Source organism: Cheilinus undulatus, linkage group 21 (assembly GCF_018320785.1).
Source record: "Cheilinus undulatus linkage group 21, ASM1832078v1, whole genome shotgun sequence".
NCBI lineage: Eukaryota > Metazoa > Chordata > Actinopteri > Labriformes > Labridae > Cheilinus > Cheilinus undulatus.
In genome coordinates, this window is record NC_054885.1 from 39,211,941 (window position 1) to 39,235,000 (window position 23,060).

General features: G+C 39.2%; 1 protein-coding gene across 1 annotated transcript; it reads left to right on the forward strand.

Annotated features, from left to right (window-relative positions):
* The first annotated feature begins 7,789 nt into the window (after positions 1-7,789).
* hoxb7a (homeobox B7a) lies at positions 7,790-22,408 on the forward strand. Its single transcript, XM_041817215.1, has 2 exons — positions 7,790-8,428; positions 20,929-22,408. Exons 1-2 carry the CDS (start codon positions 7,906-7,908, stop codon positions 21,201-21,203), a joined length of 798 nt encoding a protein of 265 aa, XP_041673149.1. The 5' UTR covers positions 7,790-7,905; the 3' UTR covers positions 21,204-22,408.
* The last annotated feature ends 652 nt before the right edge of the window (positions 22,409-23,060 follow it).

The window sequence follows — 23,060 nt, forward strand, 5'->3', positions numbered from 1 at the left end:
GCAGGAGTTTGCCTGCAGTTTCAGTCTGTTACAGAAGTATGCAGGCTAATTCACAGAGAGAAGAAGCAACCATGGCAGCAACAGTTGTTCATCTGTGTGGAAAGTTTAGTCCTTCCTGCTGCTCTGCAGGTTTCTATGGCTTCATTTTGAAACACGATAATCCAGAGAGATGTGTCTAGGACTCGTGCTGCAACTTTTGATATTCAGATAGGGCCGTCTAGATTGTTGCATCACTTCACTTTAAAGAAAAATAATCTCAAGCTTTGTCTGTTTCAGAAAACTTTGGTTAAACCACACCAACATCTCCAAATACAGCCTGAAGTTTAACACCTGAATGCATCACTCTTTTACTCTTTCATTATTCCCTTTAAGATCTATAACATCTCCTTTTTCTGTGGTTAAGTTCATGAAAGCATCTTTAATAAACCTATAAGGCAGGTCAACATCCAAACAGGAAGTCCATTAGCCCTAGTATGGGACAGTAAAGTCTACAATAGCACCTAAAATTATAAAATGGATGAAGATTTGAATCTTGACCGCCTTCATTTAAAACCACAAATTCCCCAGGATTAGATGTGTGGGATTTCTGTTGCCCAACAGGTATCAGTAGCATTTGATTTTTAATTTAAGTATAAATGTTTCTTAATAGTGTCAGAAGAATACAATTATAATTCTCAGGTTAAAAAATTCAAATCCGTTTTCCTGAAAACAACCTTTTAACCCATCCGTTAGCCTGAAATCTGTTTTTTAAACAATCTTGTTTATTAGTTGAAAAGTATATTGACATGCATTGAAACTGCCTCTGCTGCCCAGCCTTAGTTAATAAGTGTTATTGATTAGTCAGCCAAAGACAGAAACAGTCCATGTCAGATATCTCTCCTCCTCTTCCTCCCTTCCTCTCCCTCCATCCTCCCCTCTTTCCTCTGTCAGCACCCAGACTGATAAAACCGTTCAGTTCACGGGGCCAAACATTTAAGCCTCGACTCGGAAATCTCCTCTTAAAACAACAGACGTGGCCCCTCCACACACACACACACACACCCCCACACCCACACACACACACACACACACACACTCCAAACATGGCTTTATTTATTGCCCGGTCCTCCACCTCCACTTACATTATTACAGGCCTCTGTTTTCACCATTACACTGCCCTCCATCATCATCATGATGACGACTTCAAGTCGGATTGTTTCCATCTGGAGACATCAAACAAACCGAGCATGCGCAGTTACACTTCTTCACACACTTGACTCCGGCGTGTTACCAAGACGAAGGAGGAGATCTCTGGTTTTACTGGGGAAGCACTCACACTGCAAAATTCAACCTCAGTGAGTGGATCTGTCACATTTGGAGTCTCGTTGCATCCATTTATTTCACATTCAGCTGAAATTTAAACATTTTATTTCAAGACATAAAAAAAGCCAGAATTGCTGGTCAAACATAAACCAATCAGCTGGGTGCAGGGGCGCGGCTAGGGATTTAGGGCCCCTAGAAAGAATACTACACAGGGCCCCCCCTTAGCCGACTAGCCAAGCAGCAAATGTTGCATCATTTTTACAAATATATATACATTCTCATGTTTTATTTAACCTTAATTTCCTATGGCTAAATTAAATTAACTTGCATTATTTTGCAGTGCTGGACCACACTATCTGGACATTTTTAAGAGAGGGGGCCCCCCAGGATTGAACTTTACTCTATTTGATACAAATTTCAGTCTGTTGAACAATTTATTTAGTCACTTTGGATACAGTAATGACACTAATTATTAAGAAAAATTAAATAAAAACACACTTTTCATTGTAGGCATATGGAAGCCCACTTGTGCCACTTAAAAAAGAAAAATGTGGAAGTAAGGAATTAAAGAAAAGAAATCCAAAGTCATAATTATAAGATTAAAATTTCAAATTATGAGATCAAAAATCATAATTAAAAGATACAAAGTCTAAAGTAGTAGATAAAAAGTCATTTAGTCAATTATAACTTCTTATTTCATAATCTTGACTTTTTATTTCATTGTTACTTTTTGTCCTCTAATTCTGACTTTTAAACTCACAATTCTGACTTTTTCTATCATAGTTCTGATCTTTTTATTAATTTTCTGCCTTTTTTTTTATCTAATATGACCTTTTATTATGACCTTTTATTTCATAACTATGACTTAGATTTTTTTTCTTTCAAGAATTGCTGTACTTTCACATTTTTTTTCCTTTTTTATTTGACCCAAATGGGCTTCCATACAGGCATCTCAAGGGCTCCTCCCTACTGTGGGCCCAGGGATTCAGTACCCCCCCCCCCAACCCCCCTTCATATGTCTTCATATGAGGATTACAAGTTATAGATGTGGATTAAAATAAATGTAATGAGACATTTTTGACTGAAAATCCGTCAGATACATTCACTAAGACTGATGTTCTTGCAGAGCAATGATGTCCATCATTTAACCACCAAACATGCAAGGAATAAAATGTGCATTTTTTTCTCAGTAGTGGTTGTGTAGATGCTGAAATGGTCTTTGAACCCACTTTTCAATAATGGGAAAAAAAAATGCAGTTATTAATATATTCTCTTATGCAGGCCTGCATTCTCTTATTATACTAATGTTTTAAAAACAGACATAAAATTGCCTTTAATTTGCTGACCACTGGTGTGAGCTTTCTCAAACTCAGGATCTTGGGGCTGACGGATTTGAAATGCAGTGCTGGATTTAGGAAATTTGGGGCCCAAAGCAACCCCAGGCACGGGGCCCTGCACATCCATTGTTCTCCCCATTTCTTAACCCTGATCTGTCTAAGAAAGTCCAAACAAAACAATGAAATACAAACAGATAATTCTATGAAATACTATAAAACTGTTTGCATAGACAAAAAAAAATCTCTGTAAAACTTTATTGTGCATTTATGTGTCATGGAGGGTGCTTGATAGGATGGTTTAAGTGAGGTAACAGAATGAATTAAAGCCGGTTTATCATAGAATCGCTCCAGGACTACATCTACGTTCACTCAGACTCTCTCCAGTGCAGGAAATTCACACATCTGTCGCATAAAATCAGACATTTATTTCAAATCAACATTTAAATGTTTGACCTCCAGACCCCCTAAAAACTGCAGATGTTTAAAATATCCCATGCACTGACCATTTGGTTGTTGCAGAAGAAAAAGAACAAACTTAGTGTGTGTTTGAAAAAATATGAGGGGATAAGTTTGGTTTTTTTTTTCCAGTCATTAACTTACAAATTTGCCTAAGAATTGTATTAAAAAATGGTGATATAATTGACATAATTTCTCCATATTGCTCACCCTTACTGCCATGTGCTTTCATAAATTACCGGAGATTTCTAGAAGGATCTCTCTCGGGCAACAAGGCAGAGGCGAACAGTCATGAATTACCGATACTCTGATGGCATTTTGGAAATAAATGAAATTTTTATAACAACAACAAAAAAAGGCCAGCTCAACATTACATTTATAAGCAAAGATAATCTTACATTCAATTACGGTTTTCACAAGTGGATCAAATCTAAAATGAAATATAAAGGTTTAGTACGGTGGCTACGAAGGTTAAAAACATTTCACTGAATGCAAAAGACAAAAAAATCACAAAAATGCAAAAAATATTTAATCTAATGCTGCGTCATTTAATGAGAAGATAATTGTGAAAATGCAAAACTATTTAATGAAAGCATCCAGTGAAATATTTTAGTTATTTAGTTTATTTTTGTACTGATAAACTTCAGGGCTTCCGTAGTTTGGTCTTGTTTATTCATAAACTTGAACTCCATTAGAGCAAAGATGACCGAGCAGTTAGGTCCCTCCTGGTTTACTAAATCCATCGCTTTAAATGTGGGCAGTCCAGGTTCAAGCCCCGCCCATGACTAATTCCCTACTCTCACTGCTGTCCTATCAAAATAAAAGCATAAAAGCCCAAAATTAATCTCAATATACATCAACATAAAAGTCCATGTAGTTCGTATATCTTTAATATTTGCTGTAATTTATTTTCAGAGATGGATTTAAAGATTTCTTGTTGATGTGCACCACCAGTTTTTCTGTAAACCTGCATCCATCTTTGTGTGCATGGCTGTAAAAAGGAGAGGGACCCAACTGCAGTCAAGATGGCCGACATTGGTGTCACTAACCAATCTATGTGGGAAATCCCAAGGGAAAGTTTCTTCTTGGTGTTGGACTCAGCTGCCAGTGTTTGTCAGTCTTTTTGTGCCTAAGCCTAACCCTTGGTGCTGGATCTCAAATATATCACCTTCCCCACTGCCTTGCTCTGAACCTAACCACTCGGGTTTTAACGCCTAAGCCCAACCTTAGACGTACGGACTTCCGGTTGAGACTTCTGGTATGGATTGGATGTATGTTGGCCATCTTGTCTGCAGCACGGTACTCTTGGTAAAAAGGCTTGATCCAAAACTTTAATTGGCTCAACTTCCCCTTTGTCTAGCCCTTTCTCATCAGCCTGGGTGTGTTTGTGCCTTTGAGTCTCACAAATTAAATCAGTGAGAGCGACTTGAAGCACAAATGGCCTTGAAAGCTTAGCTCCAGGCCTGTTTGTGTCAGTAATCGAAGTTTGAATCTGCCACTTCAAAGTTCTCTCTTCAAACTGCTAATCGTTGCATGAAGTTCAGCTGGAATTTTACGCACACATAACTCTTCTTTGGCCTGTTAGGCATTACATCCAGCACAAAGATTTGGTTCTGGATAAGGCAGGTCATGGGCACAGAGAGAAAAACCTGCATGCACGACTGCACCAGACCTGAACACGGAGACCTAGGTGATTTATTTGGAAAAGGCCGGAGGGTGGAGACACATCAGCACTGGAGCCACACTGAGGTAAAATATGTTTGTTCTTTTAGTTCCCCTTAAGTTTTACATGGATTCAGCAAAGTTTTTACACTTTAGTGAGATTTATCCGAGCTTTATTAACACACTCAGCTCATACTGGAGCAGAGAGTACCCTTCGGCTACAGCATGAGATGCTTTTCTCGTAAAACAGAGTTTCTCATCTGAAAGCTTAAAGGCCATCCCAACAACCTCACCACTGTCTCATTTAGTTTGATAACAGCTGTAATACATAAGCCATGACAGAAAATGACAGAAATATTGATGTTTGGGTGGCACTTACAGTCAGCTGGGATTCAGGAATGTTTGCCATGAGCTCTTTTTTTAGAAATATTCTCAAAAGAAGCAGGCTGACTGCTCCCTGTCCTCTAAAATGTTGTTTTCATGTTTCAGATCACTCTGCAGCTGTAGAACAGCGCCTCTTTGTTCCGCTGTGAGGGACCCTCTCCTCTGCTGCATGTGTGGTCTCTGCAAAGTGAGAGTTGGGACAAGACGATGGACAACAGCAGGGGAAATCCACCTCCTCTATTTTATAGTCGTCTCCATAGGCGCTTTTACCGTTAGGTGAAGGTAGGCGAATGCCTGGGGCCTCCTGCTCCAAGGGGCCTCAAGACACAGTCAGTATAGGCGTGCATCAATTATGAGTTATATGTCTTAAATGACTTTCTTTTTAAGACGTGTATTTTGATGTAAATAAGGGGCCAAAAGTGAATAAAAAACATCATTAAAATACATTTAGGTCAGGGTTACTCAACCAAAAAACCAAACTGTTAAAAAATACCTTTGCAGGTCCACAATCTAACTGGTGAAAAGTGGTTAAAGTGGCAATAAAACTAGGTTAAAGTTGGAAAATGCTCAGAAAGCAGCAAAGAAACGGGCAAAACATGGGTGAAAAGGGGCAGATAGGCATAAAATTGCAAAAACTGGGTAAAAATGGCGGGAATGGGGAAAAAAAGTGGCAAAATTATTAGAAAAATGAGTGGAAAAATGGTCAAAAAGCATAAAAAAATGTTGTAAAAAGTGACTAAAATGGGGGAAAAAAGCAGCAAGAGTGGCAAAAATTGGGAAAAGAAGTGGCATTTAATGGCAAAAGGGCAGCTTAAATGGTCAAGAAGTGGCAAAAAATGGCAACAATGGGGGGATTACAAAAAGCAGGATAAGAGGGGCAAAAATTGGTTAAAAGGGGCCAAAAATAGGACAATTGTGGCAAAATGAGCTTAATAAGCAGAAAAATTGATTAAAAGTGGCCAAAAAAAAAAGAAAGAAAGAAAAACGAGGGGGAAAATTGAAAATAAGGGCAATAGAAATATACAGACAGAAAAATAAAGTTTGACAATTAAAGCTATAGCTGTACAAGAGTGTAGTTTGCTGAGGTCAGAGGTCAAAGTTGACCTTTCTATAAGGTTTTCAGTGCAAAAAATATTTAAAACCTGAAAAGCACTCAGAGAGCACAGACCCCTGCCATCAGCCCTATCTCCCAATAGTAAAGAATCCTTTAAAAAATTCCTGGATCCAGACGGTGATCCGGGTCACTCCCAAAATCTAATCAGCTCTTTCTTATGCCATTTCTGACATTTCCTGAAAATTTCATCAAAACCTGTCCATGACTTTTGGAGTTATGTTGTCAACAAACGAACAAACTAACTAACCCTGCCGATCACAGAACCTTCTTGGCGGATGTAATGAAGACATGGAAGAGCCACAAATCATCACAAGAGAGCCACACGGCTCCAGAGTCACTGCTTTAGATAGTCCATAATAGGCCATGTGAAGGACCCCCAACTGCAAGGTCCAGGCCCCTCAAAAAGCCCCCAAAAGCCCTCATAGGTAGAGCTCTATATACACACTGAACAGGGAACTGGTGGATTACTGTGTGGTCAAATGACATTAATAAATCCACGTCTGGTTAGTGTCAGCATAACTGATATATCACCAATAACGAGCATCTACTTTATTTTTCTATGTCCACCTGGACTAGAGGCGTGTTCAGACAGTAGATGGGCGGAGTCTGAGTTCTGATGCTCCTCTAGAGCTGATGAAGGACTGTTACAGTTAGATTTGTTGTTTGGGTAGATTCAGTTCTCACCTGAGATGCTCCAGATGTTTTGTTCACTTGCTGTGATTGCTTTCAGCTAAATTGGAAAGGGCCTCCAAACGACTAAAATCCCTCCTGCACTTTCACACACCCTCTTAAAGGCAGTCCCTCCCACAAATCCTGGTCAATATGGTGGTGTTTCTGCTTTTCTTGCACTTTTCAAGGCGGTTAAGATTGGAGTGTGTGGTCCTCACCTCCATGTGCCGTCAGTGATGAGTAGGCATGTTCCACGCCGCTGCATATTGATTGTTTGTATCGATCACTGATAGACCTACCACTGCCTCCTTTACAGCAGGATGTGCCCCAAAGTTCCAGAAAAACTCTTCAGATTTATTAAACCAAAAATGTTTTATACCAGACCTTGAACGTAGAAGCATTTTAAAGGAAATCCTGAAGCTCTGGGAGGAAAGTCATGCATGTGTATGTTTTTCTCTCTTTCCCATGATGCTGCGAAAATGTTGTTTTCTAGTTCAGATGAAATTACAACATTAATATTGGAATATTAATGAGATCAGGAATTATTGAGAAAGCAAAAAAAGTTTGATTCAATAAAATAAATGGATGCATGTCCACTTTGGGCTTCCATACATTGTATAATCTTTGCAACTTTTCCGAGCCACACATTCATGACCCCTAGAAAACAACCCCACGACCCACTTGTAGGTCCCGACCCGCCAGTTGAGAACCCTTTGCATGGACCGTATTGTGTGTTTCAGTTATTTTCTGCCATCACGATACTACATCCGGAGGGAAGCCCCGTCGGCCATTGGGCATTTTGACATCACATGGACCCAAGGTCACGTGGTTGGAGAAGCACAGTGAGGGAGGGGGGATGAGTGGGGTGTGTGTGTATTTTTGGTGTAAATCTAGACAGTAATACCCCGCCAATAATTCACGGCGCGTCGTAAAAAGTGGACATTAAAGCGCCCCGGGCCTACAAATCATCGGCGCCAAATTATGAGTTCGCCCGGCTTCGCTAACGCGCTCTTCTCCAAATACCAACAAACCTCGGCGAGCTGCTCCGCTTTTCTCCTCTCAGACTCTCCAACTTCTCCCTTCCCGTCCTCCTCTGCTGACCCTGCCTTGTCTTCTTCGTGCGCGCTCGCGTCCAGCGGATATCACCTCCATGGCTCCAGCGGGAGAGGCAGCGGAGGACTCCCTCTTCCTCCCTCGTCGTCTTCTTCATCCCCTTCCTTCTTTGCCTCCTCTTCCTCTTCTTCGCCGTTCTGTTTCTTTTCGGGGTTGAGCAGAGGCAGCGGAAACGTACAACCCAGCAGGGGGCATTTCCAGCCCTCTGAAGCGCGCGGAGAGGAGGCTGTGCGGCTGTGCGCCTCGGAGAAAATCCCCGCTCGGTCTCAGCTCTGCGCGCTGCCCGCCGGGCTTCCTGAGGCGGCCTGCAGGAGGCAGAGTAACCCCGAGCAGCAAAGGAGGCAGATGAACGAGGAGGGGCCACAGATTTACCCCTGGATGAGGAGCACAGGTGAGGAGGGGGATGGGCATTAAAACTTGTGAGGGAGGATGAAGTAATGCGCATGGGAGTTTCATTTTTATGACTTTGATTTCAATCCGTTTCTATAGTTTTTAACTCAATGTAGTGCTGTTAAAAATGCGCTGTTTAAAATAAAATACCCAAAGATTAAATAACGCCAGAGGAAAATAACGCAGATCGATCGAGCTGTGATCGAACAGCAGCTTTTAAAACTTGAACCTTCAAATGTCCTGATCTTTATTTAAACTCACTTTTGAACCTTACATTAATCCAGGATAAATTTAAGAGTTAAAAATAAGACCAATGTCTGAATGATCTCCTCATAAAGTGAAGAATTAAATCAAATTATGATACTATTATAAAAAATAACCGCCAAGAAATGAAACTGAAATACCTCTCTATATATTGCAGGCCTTCTTGTATGTGTGATGTGATTAATCAAGCTTATTTAACCACAAAGCCTCTGATTAATCACGATTAATGCGTTATTTTGGCAGTGCAGTTGTTAGTGTTACACAGTTGTAAGACTCGCTGTATGGAAAAAGATAATTTCTTCAATGATGGCAAAACAAAGAGTGAAACATTCACTAACGTCACCTCTTTACGTCATAAAGGCCAAAATCTGAAATCTCAAAATTCATATAAGCAACATTTTTGACTCCCTGATTTCTCATGTGCCACAAAGTCCTTTTCTAATGAACTCTTTAGTAACTAAATGCAGTGTGGATTACTGCGCACCATACAGTAAAGCAATGATCATCAAATGGCGGCCTGGGGGCCATATCAGGCCCCCCAAAGCTTCCTGTCCAGCTCTGAAAGATCATTAAATTCAGGAAAGGAGGAAAAGTTAGTTTTAGAATGACTTAAAATTTGATCTGTTTTCACTGAAATGTACCTTTCAGTCACACTTATTAGATATATTTTTAAAAAGGGGTAAGGCTGGCAAAAGTGTTACAAAAATAATGGGTGATAAATGGAGTGGCACAAAGGGACAAAAAATGGTGAAAAAGTGATGAAAACTGGGGGGGAAAGGGGCAAAAGTAATAAAAAAATGGGTTTGAAGTGGCAAAAATAGTGCAACCAATTAATAACAAGGGGTTAAAAAGGGGAAAAGAGAAGAAAAGTGGCAAAAATTGATAAAAGAGTGGCACAAAGAGGATAAAATATGCAGGAAAAGTGGTTTAAAATGGGCTAAGGAATTGAAAAAAATGAGTTAAAGAGGCAAAAAGTATCAAAAATTAGTTAAAAGTGGCAAAATCAGCAGAAATAGCCTGGCAGAGTTGCAAAAGGGGTTAAAGAGTGGCAAAATGGGTGAAAATTGACAAACATTGATTTAAAAGTTGCAATAATTGTTGAAAAACTGTAATAAAAAGGGGTTAAAAGTGTCAAAAATGGATAAAAGAGTGGGTAAAACATGCAGGAAGGGTTAAGGGGTTCAAATCTAGCAAAAATTGGTAAAAGAGGACAAAATGGGCAAAAAGTATCAAAAAGGGTTCAAAGTTTCAAAGATGGGGGATAGATAGGGATAGATCTCACTGGTAATGACTAAAAATGTCCTGCGTTTTGAAAGAAAATACAAATACTACAATAACATTTCAATCAGACCAGAATATTTCTGTAATTTTTGTGTATTTGAAAGTCCGGCCCCCAGAGTTCCTGTCCAGAATAAATCTGGCCCTTGTGCAGATGTACTTGATGACCCCTGGTTTAAAGCATAGCTATTAGTCCACAGATGAGATAACCCCACTGATAAAAATATGATAGACAATTTCTACAGCAGGATGGGAAAGGGGGCACCAGAACATTGGTGAGTGTTTTTGTGGGTGAGGGAGAAAGAGGTGAGTCCAGTAGTCCCGTTAAACGCTCTTTAACTCTTGGCCCGGTTGCGCAGCGGCCACTGCCGGTAGCTGAACTATGTCTGCCTGTTTCTTCTGCTTTACAACCTCTCTCTTTCTCTTAGCACATCTTTTATGGCTCTGCGACCTCCATAAAACCATAATTTAAGACTTGGTGAATATTCATTAGGTGGTATTGTGTTTTAGAATGAGGACGTGGAATGAAGGGGTGTCTTGAGTTTAGCCCAAATTATTAGAAAATGAAGAAAAACCTCCAGAGAAGGTCTTCCTCTTCTTGTAGTTATTGCTCATACTCAGGGTTTAGCCCGGCTCGGCTCGGCTCAGCATTTCTGACCTGATAAGTGTGTGTTTACCAGTGCTAGCTAGCCCACTGAAAGCCCTTTGTGCTATTGTACTGTCCCCACAATCCTCTAATACTATAAACACTATAAATTAGCGGATGGGTTTGATCTGTGAATGCCTGCTCTTTCCAGCGATTGTAAACGCGTCTTTGTGTGACAGCAGCGGGCTGGATGCTGAAAGGATTGAAGGGCCTCGGAGCCTCGAACCACAACAAACACATTCAGCACAAAGAGCAGTTTTATGCTTGCATTAAAATACCCAATGGTAGTGCGTGAAAACTGGGGAATGTGGAGAGAGTGTTCGTGCGTAAAACGTGCGTAAAAGTAAAGAACGAGCAACGGAGGAAAACACGGGAGACAAGGGAGCTTGTAAACTTGTGCGTGAACTCCTTTATACCCTCGGGCACATCTCTCTCTCTCTCTCTCTCTCGCACGCACGCGCACGCGCACACAGCCTGTGGGGTTCAGTCAAGCTCTCTCTGAAATATTTTCCAGAGAATCAGTCCTTCCTGATTAGCCAGAGCCCCTCGACAGCTACTGGACAGCTTTTCGTCTTCGCCTTCGGCTTCCTCGTTTATTTCTCTCACTGTCACCGTGTGTGTGTGTGTGTGTGTGTGTGAGAGAGAGAGAGAGTAGCGCTTCTTATTTGGAGAGCTGCGTGGTAACGAGAGTGGACAAATTAAAATGGCACCCATTAAATCTGAAGTATTTTCTTTAGCTTGAGGCTTATAAATGTACACATTGTCATTCACAAGAGTTAAAGGCATAAAAAAATAAAAAATATATAACAGACAACATCAACAATTAAAAAATTCTTCCTAAAATTATTTCATGAAAATGGACTTTTCCATTTAATTCCAAAGGTCAGATAAAATGCGAGCTGTAACATGAAACATGTTTAATTCCTCTGCTAAGGAATACATAGAATAATGCACTAGATTCTGTCTCTCTAGGGTTGTATGTGTGTGCACGCGCATATGTGCGTGTGTGATGGGGTCGAGCCAGTCAGCCTGAATAATGAATTTATAGATTTTAATTTAGATCTGATTCCAGTCCATGGCTCTGGAGGTGATTGGAGGGAAAATGCCCCGGATGTTCCTGCAAATAATTCAAACACACGAGCGCGAGCGCTCATCAGAGGAGGCGCTCCAGCTCTCACACGGACGCGCACGTGAAAATTTATTAGACGCAAATAAATTCGCTCGTTGTTTAATAAAAGGAGCTTATCATTGTAAGTGCGCGCGCGCGCGCGTGCTTGAGAAAAATACAATCCCTTGATGTCATTTCCCCGAGAATTCAAACTGGAGCTGAGCGCGTGTAAATCAGGAGCTACAGCCTGATAGCAGAAAATACTACAAATGGAGATGAACACACACACTTCCACGCTGCTGACACCTTCACGTGCACACACACTGCAGACAGAAACATGAAATCTAATTGCAGCTTTGGTCGTTTATGTACACTTTGTTTATTTCAGGAATGAGATTATCTAACTGAAGGATTTTCACAATAAACATTTTTATGAAGCCCAGTAAATATTTTCTGATGTCCCATCAATGTTTTAGTCCTGAGGCAGACAGTTTTAAAGCTCTGACCAAAAGAGGAAAATATATTTTTATTGTTATTGTCATCCTTTATATTTCTGTATAGATTGTATTTAACTTCCTTACCCTAAAACAACTCAAAATTAAAATAAAACCACAAACTTGAACATATATTTCACTCACATGAATGAAAAAGAACAATAAATGGGATAAAAGTAAAGGAGGTAAAACTTCTCTGAAAATAAAGTTATTGAGAGACAAAATAGCAGCTGCTAAATAAATAAATATTAACATTTAAATGTTTCTGATTTACATCTATGTGGGTTTTGTGTCAGTCTAGACCAGGGGTCATCAAGAACATCTGCACAAGGGCCAGATTTATTCTGGACAGGAACTCTAGGGGCCGGACTTTCAAATACACAAAAATTAAATACATTTTTAGGTCTGATTGAAACATTATTGCAGTAGTATTTGTATTTTCTGTCAAAACACAGGACATTTTTAGTCATTACCAGTGAGATCTGTCCCTATCTATCCCCCATTTTTGAAACTTTGAACCCTTTTTGATATTTTTTGCCCATTTTTTCCTCTTTACCAAGTTTTGCAAGGTTTTAACCCATCTTAACCCCTTTTCCTGCATGTTTTATCCACTCTTTTATCCAATTTTGCCACTTTTTAACCTCTTTTCATTATTTTTTTTTGCACTATTTTTGACACTTTCAACCCATTTTTTATTACCTTTCCCCTGTTTTCCCCTGTTTTCATCACTTTTTTCACCATTTTTCGTCCCGTTGTGCCACTCTACAACCCATTCTACCATTTATCACCCATTATTTTTGTAACACTATTGCCAGCCTTACCCCTTTTTAAAAAAATATGTGTGTGACTGAAAAGAACATTTCAGTAAAAACAGATCAGATGTTCAGACATTCTAAAACTATTTCTATATTAATAGTTTTGGGGGTGGATTTAACAGCTGCAGACATTTAAAGCCAAAGGAGACTCTTAAAACCACAACATCTTCTTTTCCTCCTTTTTTGAATTTAATGATCTTTCAGGGGCCGGACAGGAAGCTTTGGGGGGGGCCCGATATGGCCCCCGGGCCGCCAGTTGATGATCACTGCCCTCAAAACGAACTGAAAATTAAAATAAAACCACAAACTTGAATATATATTTCACTCACATGAATAAAAAAGAACAACAAAGGGGATAAAAGTAAAGAAGGCAAAACTTCTCTGACCAAATAGCAGCTGCTAAATAAATAAGTAACGTTTAAATGGTCTGACTTACATCTATGTGGGTTTTGTGTCAAAGTCTAGAATGTGAAGGAGTTTTAGATAATAATAACAGATTTGCAGCTTAAAATCCTCCACTTTTTTGTTTTTTGCCAAAACTTTGTTCATATTTTAAGACTAAGAAAGAGAGAATTAGATTTTTTTTTAAAAACATGAATTATCAGAAAGAAATCAGTCATTAAGTCAGAATCTTCTGTTTGATGTATTGAAATAACAAATCTTCTTTCTGATTTGGCTTTATTCAGATTTTCTAGTGCCCATGTAAACATGTCTGTAATATTACAGCTATAAATATAATCAATGTAGCGTGAACAAACACAGCGGCACATTTAACGCCACAGTAAAGAGTAAAGAACATCACAGGCCTTCCAGTTATTTTGAGAAAGTTTTAGAATAAAAACGTCAAAGTTTATGACATAAATAATGTTCAGAAATGACACTTTTATATGGACACGTTGTACGGCCCCCTCCATCTGTGCAGACTTTTAATGTAAACTCCCTCAGGGTTTCCTTAAATCTGAATTCCCAGAGAAGTGCAGATAGAGGACGTGACCTCCGTGTCCTTGCAGTATCTTCAGCTAAACGTTCAGCACTCCTGCAGTGAGAGTAATAAAGCTCGTACCTGCAGAGTCTCTGAAAGCTTTTAGTCTTCGGCTCATTTTCAGGCAGAAAGTAAACGCTTCAAAGCCGAGGATTTATGTCTGACAGATTTATGTCTGACCTGGGGAGAGGTACATCAAGAGGTTCACCTTTAAAACACGCCTCTTTTTGTCCCTGGAGCTACTTTTCACTGAAGGAACATCAGGGACTTCAGAGGAACTGTGAAGGGAACTAGGAACTATCTATTAAAGCTCAAGGACTTTGTTCTGACCCTAAAGGTTCCTGCTATGGAGGTTTAGACACAGTTCAGGGACTCTGCAGGGCAAAATATTTCTGGTTTTGAGTAGGGCTGTCAGATGATTAAAATCTCTGATCTAAACATTTGATCACACTTAGTCTCCCCTTTTGTTGCACTTTGAAATTCTACTATTTTGCATTTAAAAGTGACTTTTTTTTTCTCCTGTCTTTAACTAAGGGGAGCTGACTTCCTGTTTGGATGCAGACCTGCTTTTTGGAAAGAAAATAAGGAACTTAGGGTAGATCGAAGACTATGACATAAATTTAACAGCACAAAAATGAACTTGTCATGGATTGTAAAAGGAAGTAAGGGGACAGTAAAAGGTTCACAAGACTTCTGAGCAGTAGAGGATTTATTTTACATCACTGTGGCTGCAGGGAGACGCTGGTGTAACTTAACCAAAGTATAGTAAAGGTACAAAAAAGCATGCGATTTATTAAGATTTTTAAAAAATAATGCACCAATTATAGACCTTTATTAGTCACATTGGATGAATTAATGCTGATGGCCCTGAATCTTTGATCTTTAGACCTATCAGGAAGCTTTTAGCTCCTCCAGGACCTGAAAGTTTCACATGCCTTTGGAGGAAATGTGGCTTTAGACTACTGAAATTTGGATGCTGTAATTACTCAACCAATCAGTGTTTCTGCTGCTCCTCCATTACAGGAACCTTAGGAGAACCTTTAAGATTCTTGGATTAAGCTGCACTACATGTGACCATCTGTACCATATCCAAGCACATTTGACCCCCAAATCCAATCTGTTTGACTAGTGTGAGTGCTCCATGCACTTCCTTGGCCTGGCATGGTCAGAAGAGATGCTCAAGCATGACTAGAAGCATTGATAGGCGACAAGGACAGGATGGAATAAGTGCAACCATTCCTTTTGACTATCAAGCAATGGCAGCAAAGCAGTCATGTTGGTCTGATGCAGAGGTTGTGTGTTTACTCAAAATGTGAGCAGACCCAAATATTCAAAGATTGCTGGATCAAACCTACAAGATCTCTGTGGCTATCATTTTGGTCTGTTCTCAGGCCTGGTTGGTCCCACAGCAGACCAGAAAGGGGCTTGGGAGAGGGTACAATCATGATTCGGCATGGTTTAGGGCAGCTGGGCCTAACGAAAGACACACGCTTAGTCCTTTACAAAAAAGTTCCACAGACTAAAAATTGTATGTCTATTCAGTTTGTGCAGAAGGAATCTTTCACATCCATCTTTAGTGGAATTGTAACTTTAATCTGCTCACATGCGGAAAAGTATTCTTCAAGCTTTGAGAACTCAACCAATCAGAGGGGTTTGCTGTGGTTCCAGTGTAAGTACTTTAGGGGCTTTAGGAGGTACTGCGTGGAGGAACCTTTGAGTTTCTTGAAATGTTGCTTCCTGGGTCAAAAGTCCCAGATAATCTCAGTGGAAATGTACAGTTTGTGTTGCAAACTGAAGCATTAAAGTCCCTGTACTTTCAGAAAGTTCTTTATGGGTGTAGAATCATTTCCCAAGGACTTTGTTTATGCAGTGGAAATCCATCCTAAAGACCCTGTAGTCCTTTGGTAAAGTTCCTGTGATGGAAATGAAGCTTTTGTGTGAAACACTGAGGAGAAAACCTGGTTTTATCCCTTTAACTGAGCCCAGCTGTAGAGCTCTGCACAACTAAGGAGCTGTGATCATTTAAAGCTGAAATATTTAATCACATCAGCTTCCATGGCTGTCTTTAGTGCTCTGTTTGCTCCTCCTTCCTTCCCTCACACGTTTATAACCTTCACTAAACACCAGCTAATGCCATTAAAGTCCGTGCAAACAGTCACAGAGCTCATTTTTACAGGCCAGTCGTTCCTTTTTATTGCTGCATGACCTGCAGCCTCAGCCAGGATCTATTTACAGATTCCAGAGCAGGAACAAAGAATCTTTAATGTGAATTTAATCTATTTAGTTCTGATGTTCTAATTCAAAAATACAAAGACTGTCCTGTAAGAGCCCCCCATCCTAGCTCTGGGGTTTGACTGTTTATGCTGAGTGTGCAGACTTCAGAGGTGTGCGTGTCCTGCAGACGACCTCTGAGCTGTAAAAATGTGACCCAGTTTCTCTTTAACCTTCAGGCGCTGCGTGACCTCATGAAGACAGAAGGTCAGCACGGTTTCTGCTCTCTGTCTCTGATTCATGCATATTTTACCAGAGGAGACGTAGATTACTGCCTTTCTTTAATTGAAAATAGTACTCTCGCCATGCTCTGGTTATGGCTCTGTTTCTGCTGACTGCATAAATTCTTGGGTGATGTTTATGGAAGTGTCTCCATGGAAACCATCAGCATCAACAATCAGTCACATTTGCAGCGTCCTCCTTTAATTATGTCTGGCCTGAAGTCTGCATACATCTCCTTTAAGGCCAAACAGTGTGAGGTAAATATTGAAGAGCGGTGCACACAGACGGCAGCTGAACCCACATTAACCACAGCGTCCACTGGACTGCTTTACGCCGTTTACACAGCCACCAGTTAAACAAATGTGGGCAGGAAGTGGAGGTGTTAAAGAGCAGCGAGTTTGGGAACAAAAAGCCACAACAGGACAGCTTTTATGAAGATGAACTCATTTAATGATGTAAAGTTGGAGGCTTGGTTCATGGTTTGAAGTCTTTACTTCATTTAGGTTTGAATCAGGATTAAACTTATAGAAATAATTCTTTTTTTTTGTTTAATTTGGCACAAGATTTTCTTTAAATAAATGTCAATGAAAACACACAAAGATTATTTAGGTTTATCTTTGATTTTGTCAAATAAAAAAGAAAAACAAACTTCTTCCTGCAGCAGCCAGTTTAAAAGATCTGACCCTTTATTCTCTCTGATGTTATCAGGAGGAATTATGTAACTCACACGCCAAAATAAACTCCCTTTACTCTATGCATTCTTCTTGTGGAGGATTTTTATGATCTTTATTGTTTAAATGTACGGTTTTGTATGATTTAGCCATGCAAAAGAAGAAATAACAATGAATGAGTGCTGAGAATTATCTTTCAACTTTCTTTCATTGGAGGTGAAATAAGGAGAGAGAAAAAAACTGTATAAATTAAAAACTAATACATTTCCTAATTTTGACTCCACATAGATGATGGGTTTTTGGCAGTGTATCTGCATCCTTTAGATTTTTAGTTAGTTTTTGCAAGAATAAAGACAGAGATGACCAAATATTGAACACATCCTGAAACTCACCAACCAAACATAAAACGGCAGGAAAATATGATAAGTTTAAAGATATGAAATAATCCTCAGCTACTTTTGCTTGGCCGTTTTTTCCTTCGGTAACAACTATTGTCAACATTAATGCCAAGAAAGCATCCTAAAACTGAAATTATACTCCACTGAAACTAGTTTAGTCCACAACGATGAGGATGAGGATAAACTTTATTGTCCCTGAAGAGAAACTGGTCAAAGACAAAAGTGTCAATACCACCAAAAACACCTGACAATGGTCCAAAGGGCCTCAAGATAAAGCAGCGATACTCTACATGTGGCTCTTTTGTGATGATTTGTGGCTCTTTTTTGGCTTCATTTTAAATATTATTCCCTCAGAAAACCTTAAGAAAGGGAAACTATGACCTCAGACATTATTCATTGCAAGTCACATTAATCAGTTTGTTTCTCACGCTTGGCTTTATCAACCTTAATTTTTTTTGTCTTCCATTGCCCTTATTTGCTTTTTTTTTTTGCCATTTTTCACCCAGTTAATCTGCCTTTTGCCATTAAATGCCACTTTTCCCCCCACTTTTTGCCACTCTTTGCTACTTTTTGCCCATTCTCCCACCTTTTGCTGCCTTTTGCCCATTGTAGTCACCTTTCACTCATCTTTTTGCCTCTGTTTTTGCCACTTTTTCTCCCCCAGTTTTTGGCATTTTATTCCTACCTTACCCTTTTTCACCCCTTTAGCCGCTTTTTGACCGTATTGCCCCGTTTAACTTATTTCCATTGCCACTTTAACCCATTCTTGCCACTTTTCACCACTCAGATTGTGGCTTTTTAAAGGTGTTTCTTGACACTTCGGCTCTTTGGTCGTCCGGGGTTGAGTGAGGCTGAGATAAAGGATTTCAGATATTTGAGGCTGCTCTCTGTTGCTCTGCCATCGCTGCCATAGGCAGATAGAAATATATTATACAAACACATTGTGTAAGAAGGCAACATGAACAAAAATTTAAAAATAAAAGAAGGAGAAATTCAAGATAACGGAGTAAAAATCAAAACAGGTAAGGAAGAGCATTTTCACAGGAATGACATTAAAACAAGATTAGCACTTTAAAATCAGGTACAAATGTTACAACCACTTTAAGTGTGAAATCTTTTTAGAAAATCTGACTTTTATTGTAGAATACAGGGGGAAGCATAGCGTCGGATTTATTTATCGAAAGTGAGGCAGCAAATTCTATCAATCAGAACATTTCTCTCCTTTTATTATGTGTGATGAATAATAAATGCATATCAGGCTAACACAGAAATATCCGGGCTTCTCATACAATAGTTCAGATTTTTTATTATTATTTTTATTGACATCTTTGTGATAATAAAATAGTAATCATCATTAACCCCACCCACCAAAAAAAAAAAAAAAACCAAAACACAGAAACAGTCAGAAACACACACTCACACACTTCTGACTGATGAGGAGGAGTACAGATCCAAAAGAAAACTTCATCATGACTCTTGACAAAGGACACAGAAAAGTATCTATCATGATGGAGATTTGCAGCAAACATCAGAATAATTCTGTAACACATCGATGCAGCTGCGTCTAAGGTGATTCCAAATGTTGCAGACAGAGACCCCATGTTTCCTCCACGTCAGATTATTATTTCACAGTTTTTCTGTGTGAATAACTGAAACCAGTTCATGCAACCAGTTTCTGAAGCATGGTGGAGTTGGTGTCTTCCAGTTGTTTTAGGATCATTTTTTTTGCTGACACCATCATTAGCAGAGCTGCTTGAATGTGAGCGGGGAGCACTGATGTCCTCTGAGGCTCCAGAAAGATCAACGTCTCTGTCAGGAGAGTTTCCTCCTATAAACCACAGAGAAAAGGACAAAAACTCTAGACCAGAACCGGTAGATTAACAGACGGTCCCAAAATAAATGCAGCATCGTACATCACTGACTTTACATTTATCACAGTCATATTTCAGAGTTTTGACTTCACGTAAATGTTTTGTATTTTCACAACTCTACAACAATTATTTACTTTTTTTATTTTACCAAATTAAAGACCAGGGAGGTTTCTAAAACAAAAATATTCAGTGTACTCCTAACTCCACAAACCAAGCCGGGAATGGTGATTGAAAATGAAAAGAACTGCCAGCTAGTTTAGGAGACGGTGGTGACCAGAAGATGCTCGATGTAGAAATGATGTCAACTTTGATTTAATTCTCAGGTTTTTATTTTCTTCCTTTGTTTCTCTCTTTGGACTCTCACAGAATTCCACAGGAATATTTAAAGATCACAGAGAGAGATTAACCCAGAATATTCCGACATAAATGAAAACTTAAAGCCACTTTAACCTCCTAAGACCTGAGCCTTTGTTTGGAGAGCATTCTTATTTTCTCCCTCTTATTTGGGATAAATACAGCCTGGTAAGTTCAAATATCAGTCTTGATGTTGAACAGGAATTTCTTGGAAAGTTTCCGTTCCAAAACCCCCCAAAATTCCAGGTTTAAAGAAAATGTCATTGAAAATTCTTAAACATATTTTTAAAGTATCTCATGAAAAGAACACAAATATTTCTTTAGATAGTCCTCAAATCTGTCAGTAAAAATTCCTCATAAAGCCTGAAAATTCCAATCAAAAAATTCCCAAAAATGCCATGCGAATTCCCGAAAAATTTCAAGCAAATTCCCCAAATATTTAAGTAAATTTCCCCTTCAATTTCTTGGAAAATTCTAGACATTTTCAAAAACATTCTCCAAAATTCCATGAAAATGATGTAAACATCCCAAACCCCCTAAAGTTTTCTAGAAAAACCCAGAAAGTGAACTTCAAATTCCCAATCCAATTCCCCCAAAATCTGGTAAGAATTTCCCCATATTCCAAAGAAAATGCATTAAACTGAGATAAATTCAAAGCAATGAAACCTTTCAAAATATGCAAACATATCCTCTTAATTTACATAAAAATACTTTGATTACTTCCAAGCAAATTCCCTAAAATATCCGAACAGCAAATTATCCCAACATTTCAAGGAAATTCCTTAACCTTGAACGGACATTTTGGACAATTATGACATCATTTCTAATTCCAAAAATGTTTGCTGTAGTGTAGGAAAGTCCAAATGTGATGTCCTCATATGTGGATGCAGGGTCTGAGGAGGTTAATTATTTCACTGTGATATTTCACTGTCATCTCATAGAAACTTTTCAGTGTAATAAAGACCGGAAACAAGTTTCTTTGTTGTTACTTTTTATTATTTTCAGTTGTTGTCATTGTTTTGTACAAATCCAGAGAATCAGTGACTGTAACAAATGTGAGGTTTTATTTCTAGTTTTATTTTGTTTTATTTTGAAGGGGCTACCTGTCCGTGTGTGTGCTTCCGCAGGTGCAGACAGGAGGCGTGGCCGTCAGACCTACACGCGCCACCAGACGCTCGAGCTGGAGAAGGAGTTCCACTTCAACCGGTACCTCACCAGGAGGAGAAGGATCGAGGTCGCGCATGCGCTGTGCCTCACGGAGCGGCAGATCAAGATCTGGTTCCAGAACCGGAGGATGAAGTGGAAGAAGGAGAACCGGGAGACCGAGAGCTGCTCACCGATGGCTGCTGTACCTGCTGCTGCTGAGGAAGAGGAGGAGGAGGAAGAGGAGGAGGCGGAGTGAGGGGAAAGACTCAGTTAGACATCACTGTTCACGCGGAGTTAGACAGTTTGGTTGATTTATTCCCCTCCTCAATAACAAGCACCGTAAACCAGGGTTGTTCAAAGTGAGGTTCCCGGCCCTCTGGTGGGTCGCCCATAGATGTTTAGGGAAAAATCAACAGATAACACCACGAGTTGATAAATTCAGACTGTATCTGTGGTTGAAGAAGTCCCTGAATATTAAAATGTCTTTGTCAGCACCCAAAGGCACTGCATGTGAAAAATGTACTTTTTCTTTTATTGTTGAAGGAAAGAAGGAGAAGAATTTACAGGAAAGGGGAGCACTAAAATAAAATAAATCAATATTATTATTCATCTTGAATTAAATCAGTAAAGCTACTGGGGAAAATATAATTTAAAAAAAAATCAAAGAAATTTAACAAGTTTTCTGGAGAGGCTAGCACTGTAAGTCTGGGATTAAACGGCAGATTTTCACTGTTAAACTTCCAGTTTTAGAAGAGAATTTAAAGAATGTTATCCTTAAAAGTGTCAAACGTGCAAATATGTCGGAAAGAGAGAAATGAAGATGGTTTTTAAAGATGGTTCTGAATAATCACTGTAAATCTTTTTAAAGGTGATCTTAATGATGAGAGTTCTTCTGATCTGTGATGAAGGGACAAAAAGCTGCTGCTGATCTCTCAGACATCAGGATTATGAATCAGACTGAGCCTGATATTAATGTTTATAATACCTGTACAGAGTCAGATATAACCTTAGAATATTTGTGACGTCAGAGAAGAATAAAAAACACTTTATCTGGGCTTCCCCCCAAACCCACCCTCTCTGCCAGCCAAACCCTGAACAATCATCAGTCATTTAAAGAGAGAAAATCCCCAAATCTAAATATCTCACTTTAATTCAAACTTTTGCACTCAAAGTTCTGACAGTGGCTGCAGGATTGATGGAGAGAAATATTAACTTAACTCTGATTCAAAACCAGAAACAGCTACCTGGAAATAAAATGTGGGAAAAAGCCCATGAGGTACGGAAGCCCAAAGTGGACATACATTTTTATGTTTTATTCTTTTCACCATCATACGGAAGAGTATCAGGGCCACTGGAAAAAATAAGACCATTTTTTTTTTCACTTGTGAGAAAAAGTCAGACCTCCGAGTTTAAAGTCAGAATTCTGAGATTAAAGTCAGAATTCTGAGATTAAAGTCAGAACTCCGAGTTTAAAGTCAGAATTCTGAGATTAAAGTCAGAATTCCAAGATTAAAGTCAACACTCCGAGTTTAAAGTCAGAATTCTGAGATTAAAGTCAGAACTCCGAGTTTAAAGTCGGAATTCTGAGATTAAAGTCGGAATTCTGAGATTAAAGTCAGAATTCTGAGATTAAAGTCAGAATTCTGAGATTAAAGTCAGAATTCCAAGATGAAAGTCAGACCTCCGAGTTTAAAGTCAGAATTCTGAGATTAAAGTCAGAATTCCAAGATTAAAGTCAGAACTCCGAGTTTAAAGTCAGAATTCTGAGATTAAAGTCAGAACTCCGAGTTTAAAGTCAGAATTCTGAGATTAAAGTCAGAACTCCGAGTTTAAAGTCAGAATTCTGAGATTAAAGTCAGAACTCCGAGTTTAAAGTCGGAATTCTGAGATTAAAGTCAGAATTCTGAGATTAAAGTCAGAATTCCAAGATGAAAGTCAGACCTCCGAGTTTAAAGTCAGAATTCTGAGATTAAAGTCAGAATTCTGAGATTAAAGTCAGAATTCCAAGATGAAAGTCAGACCTCCGAGTTTAAAGTCAGAATTCTGAGATTAAAGTCAGAATTCTGAGATTAAAGTCAGAATTCTGAGATTAAAGTCAGAATTCCGAGATTAA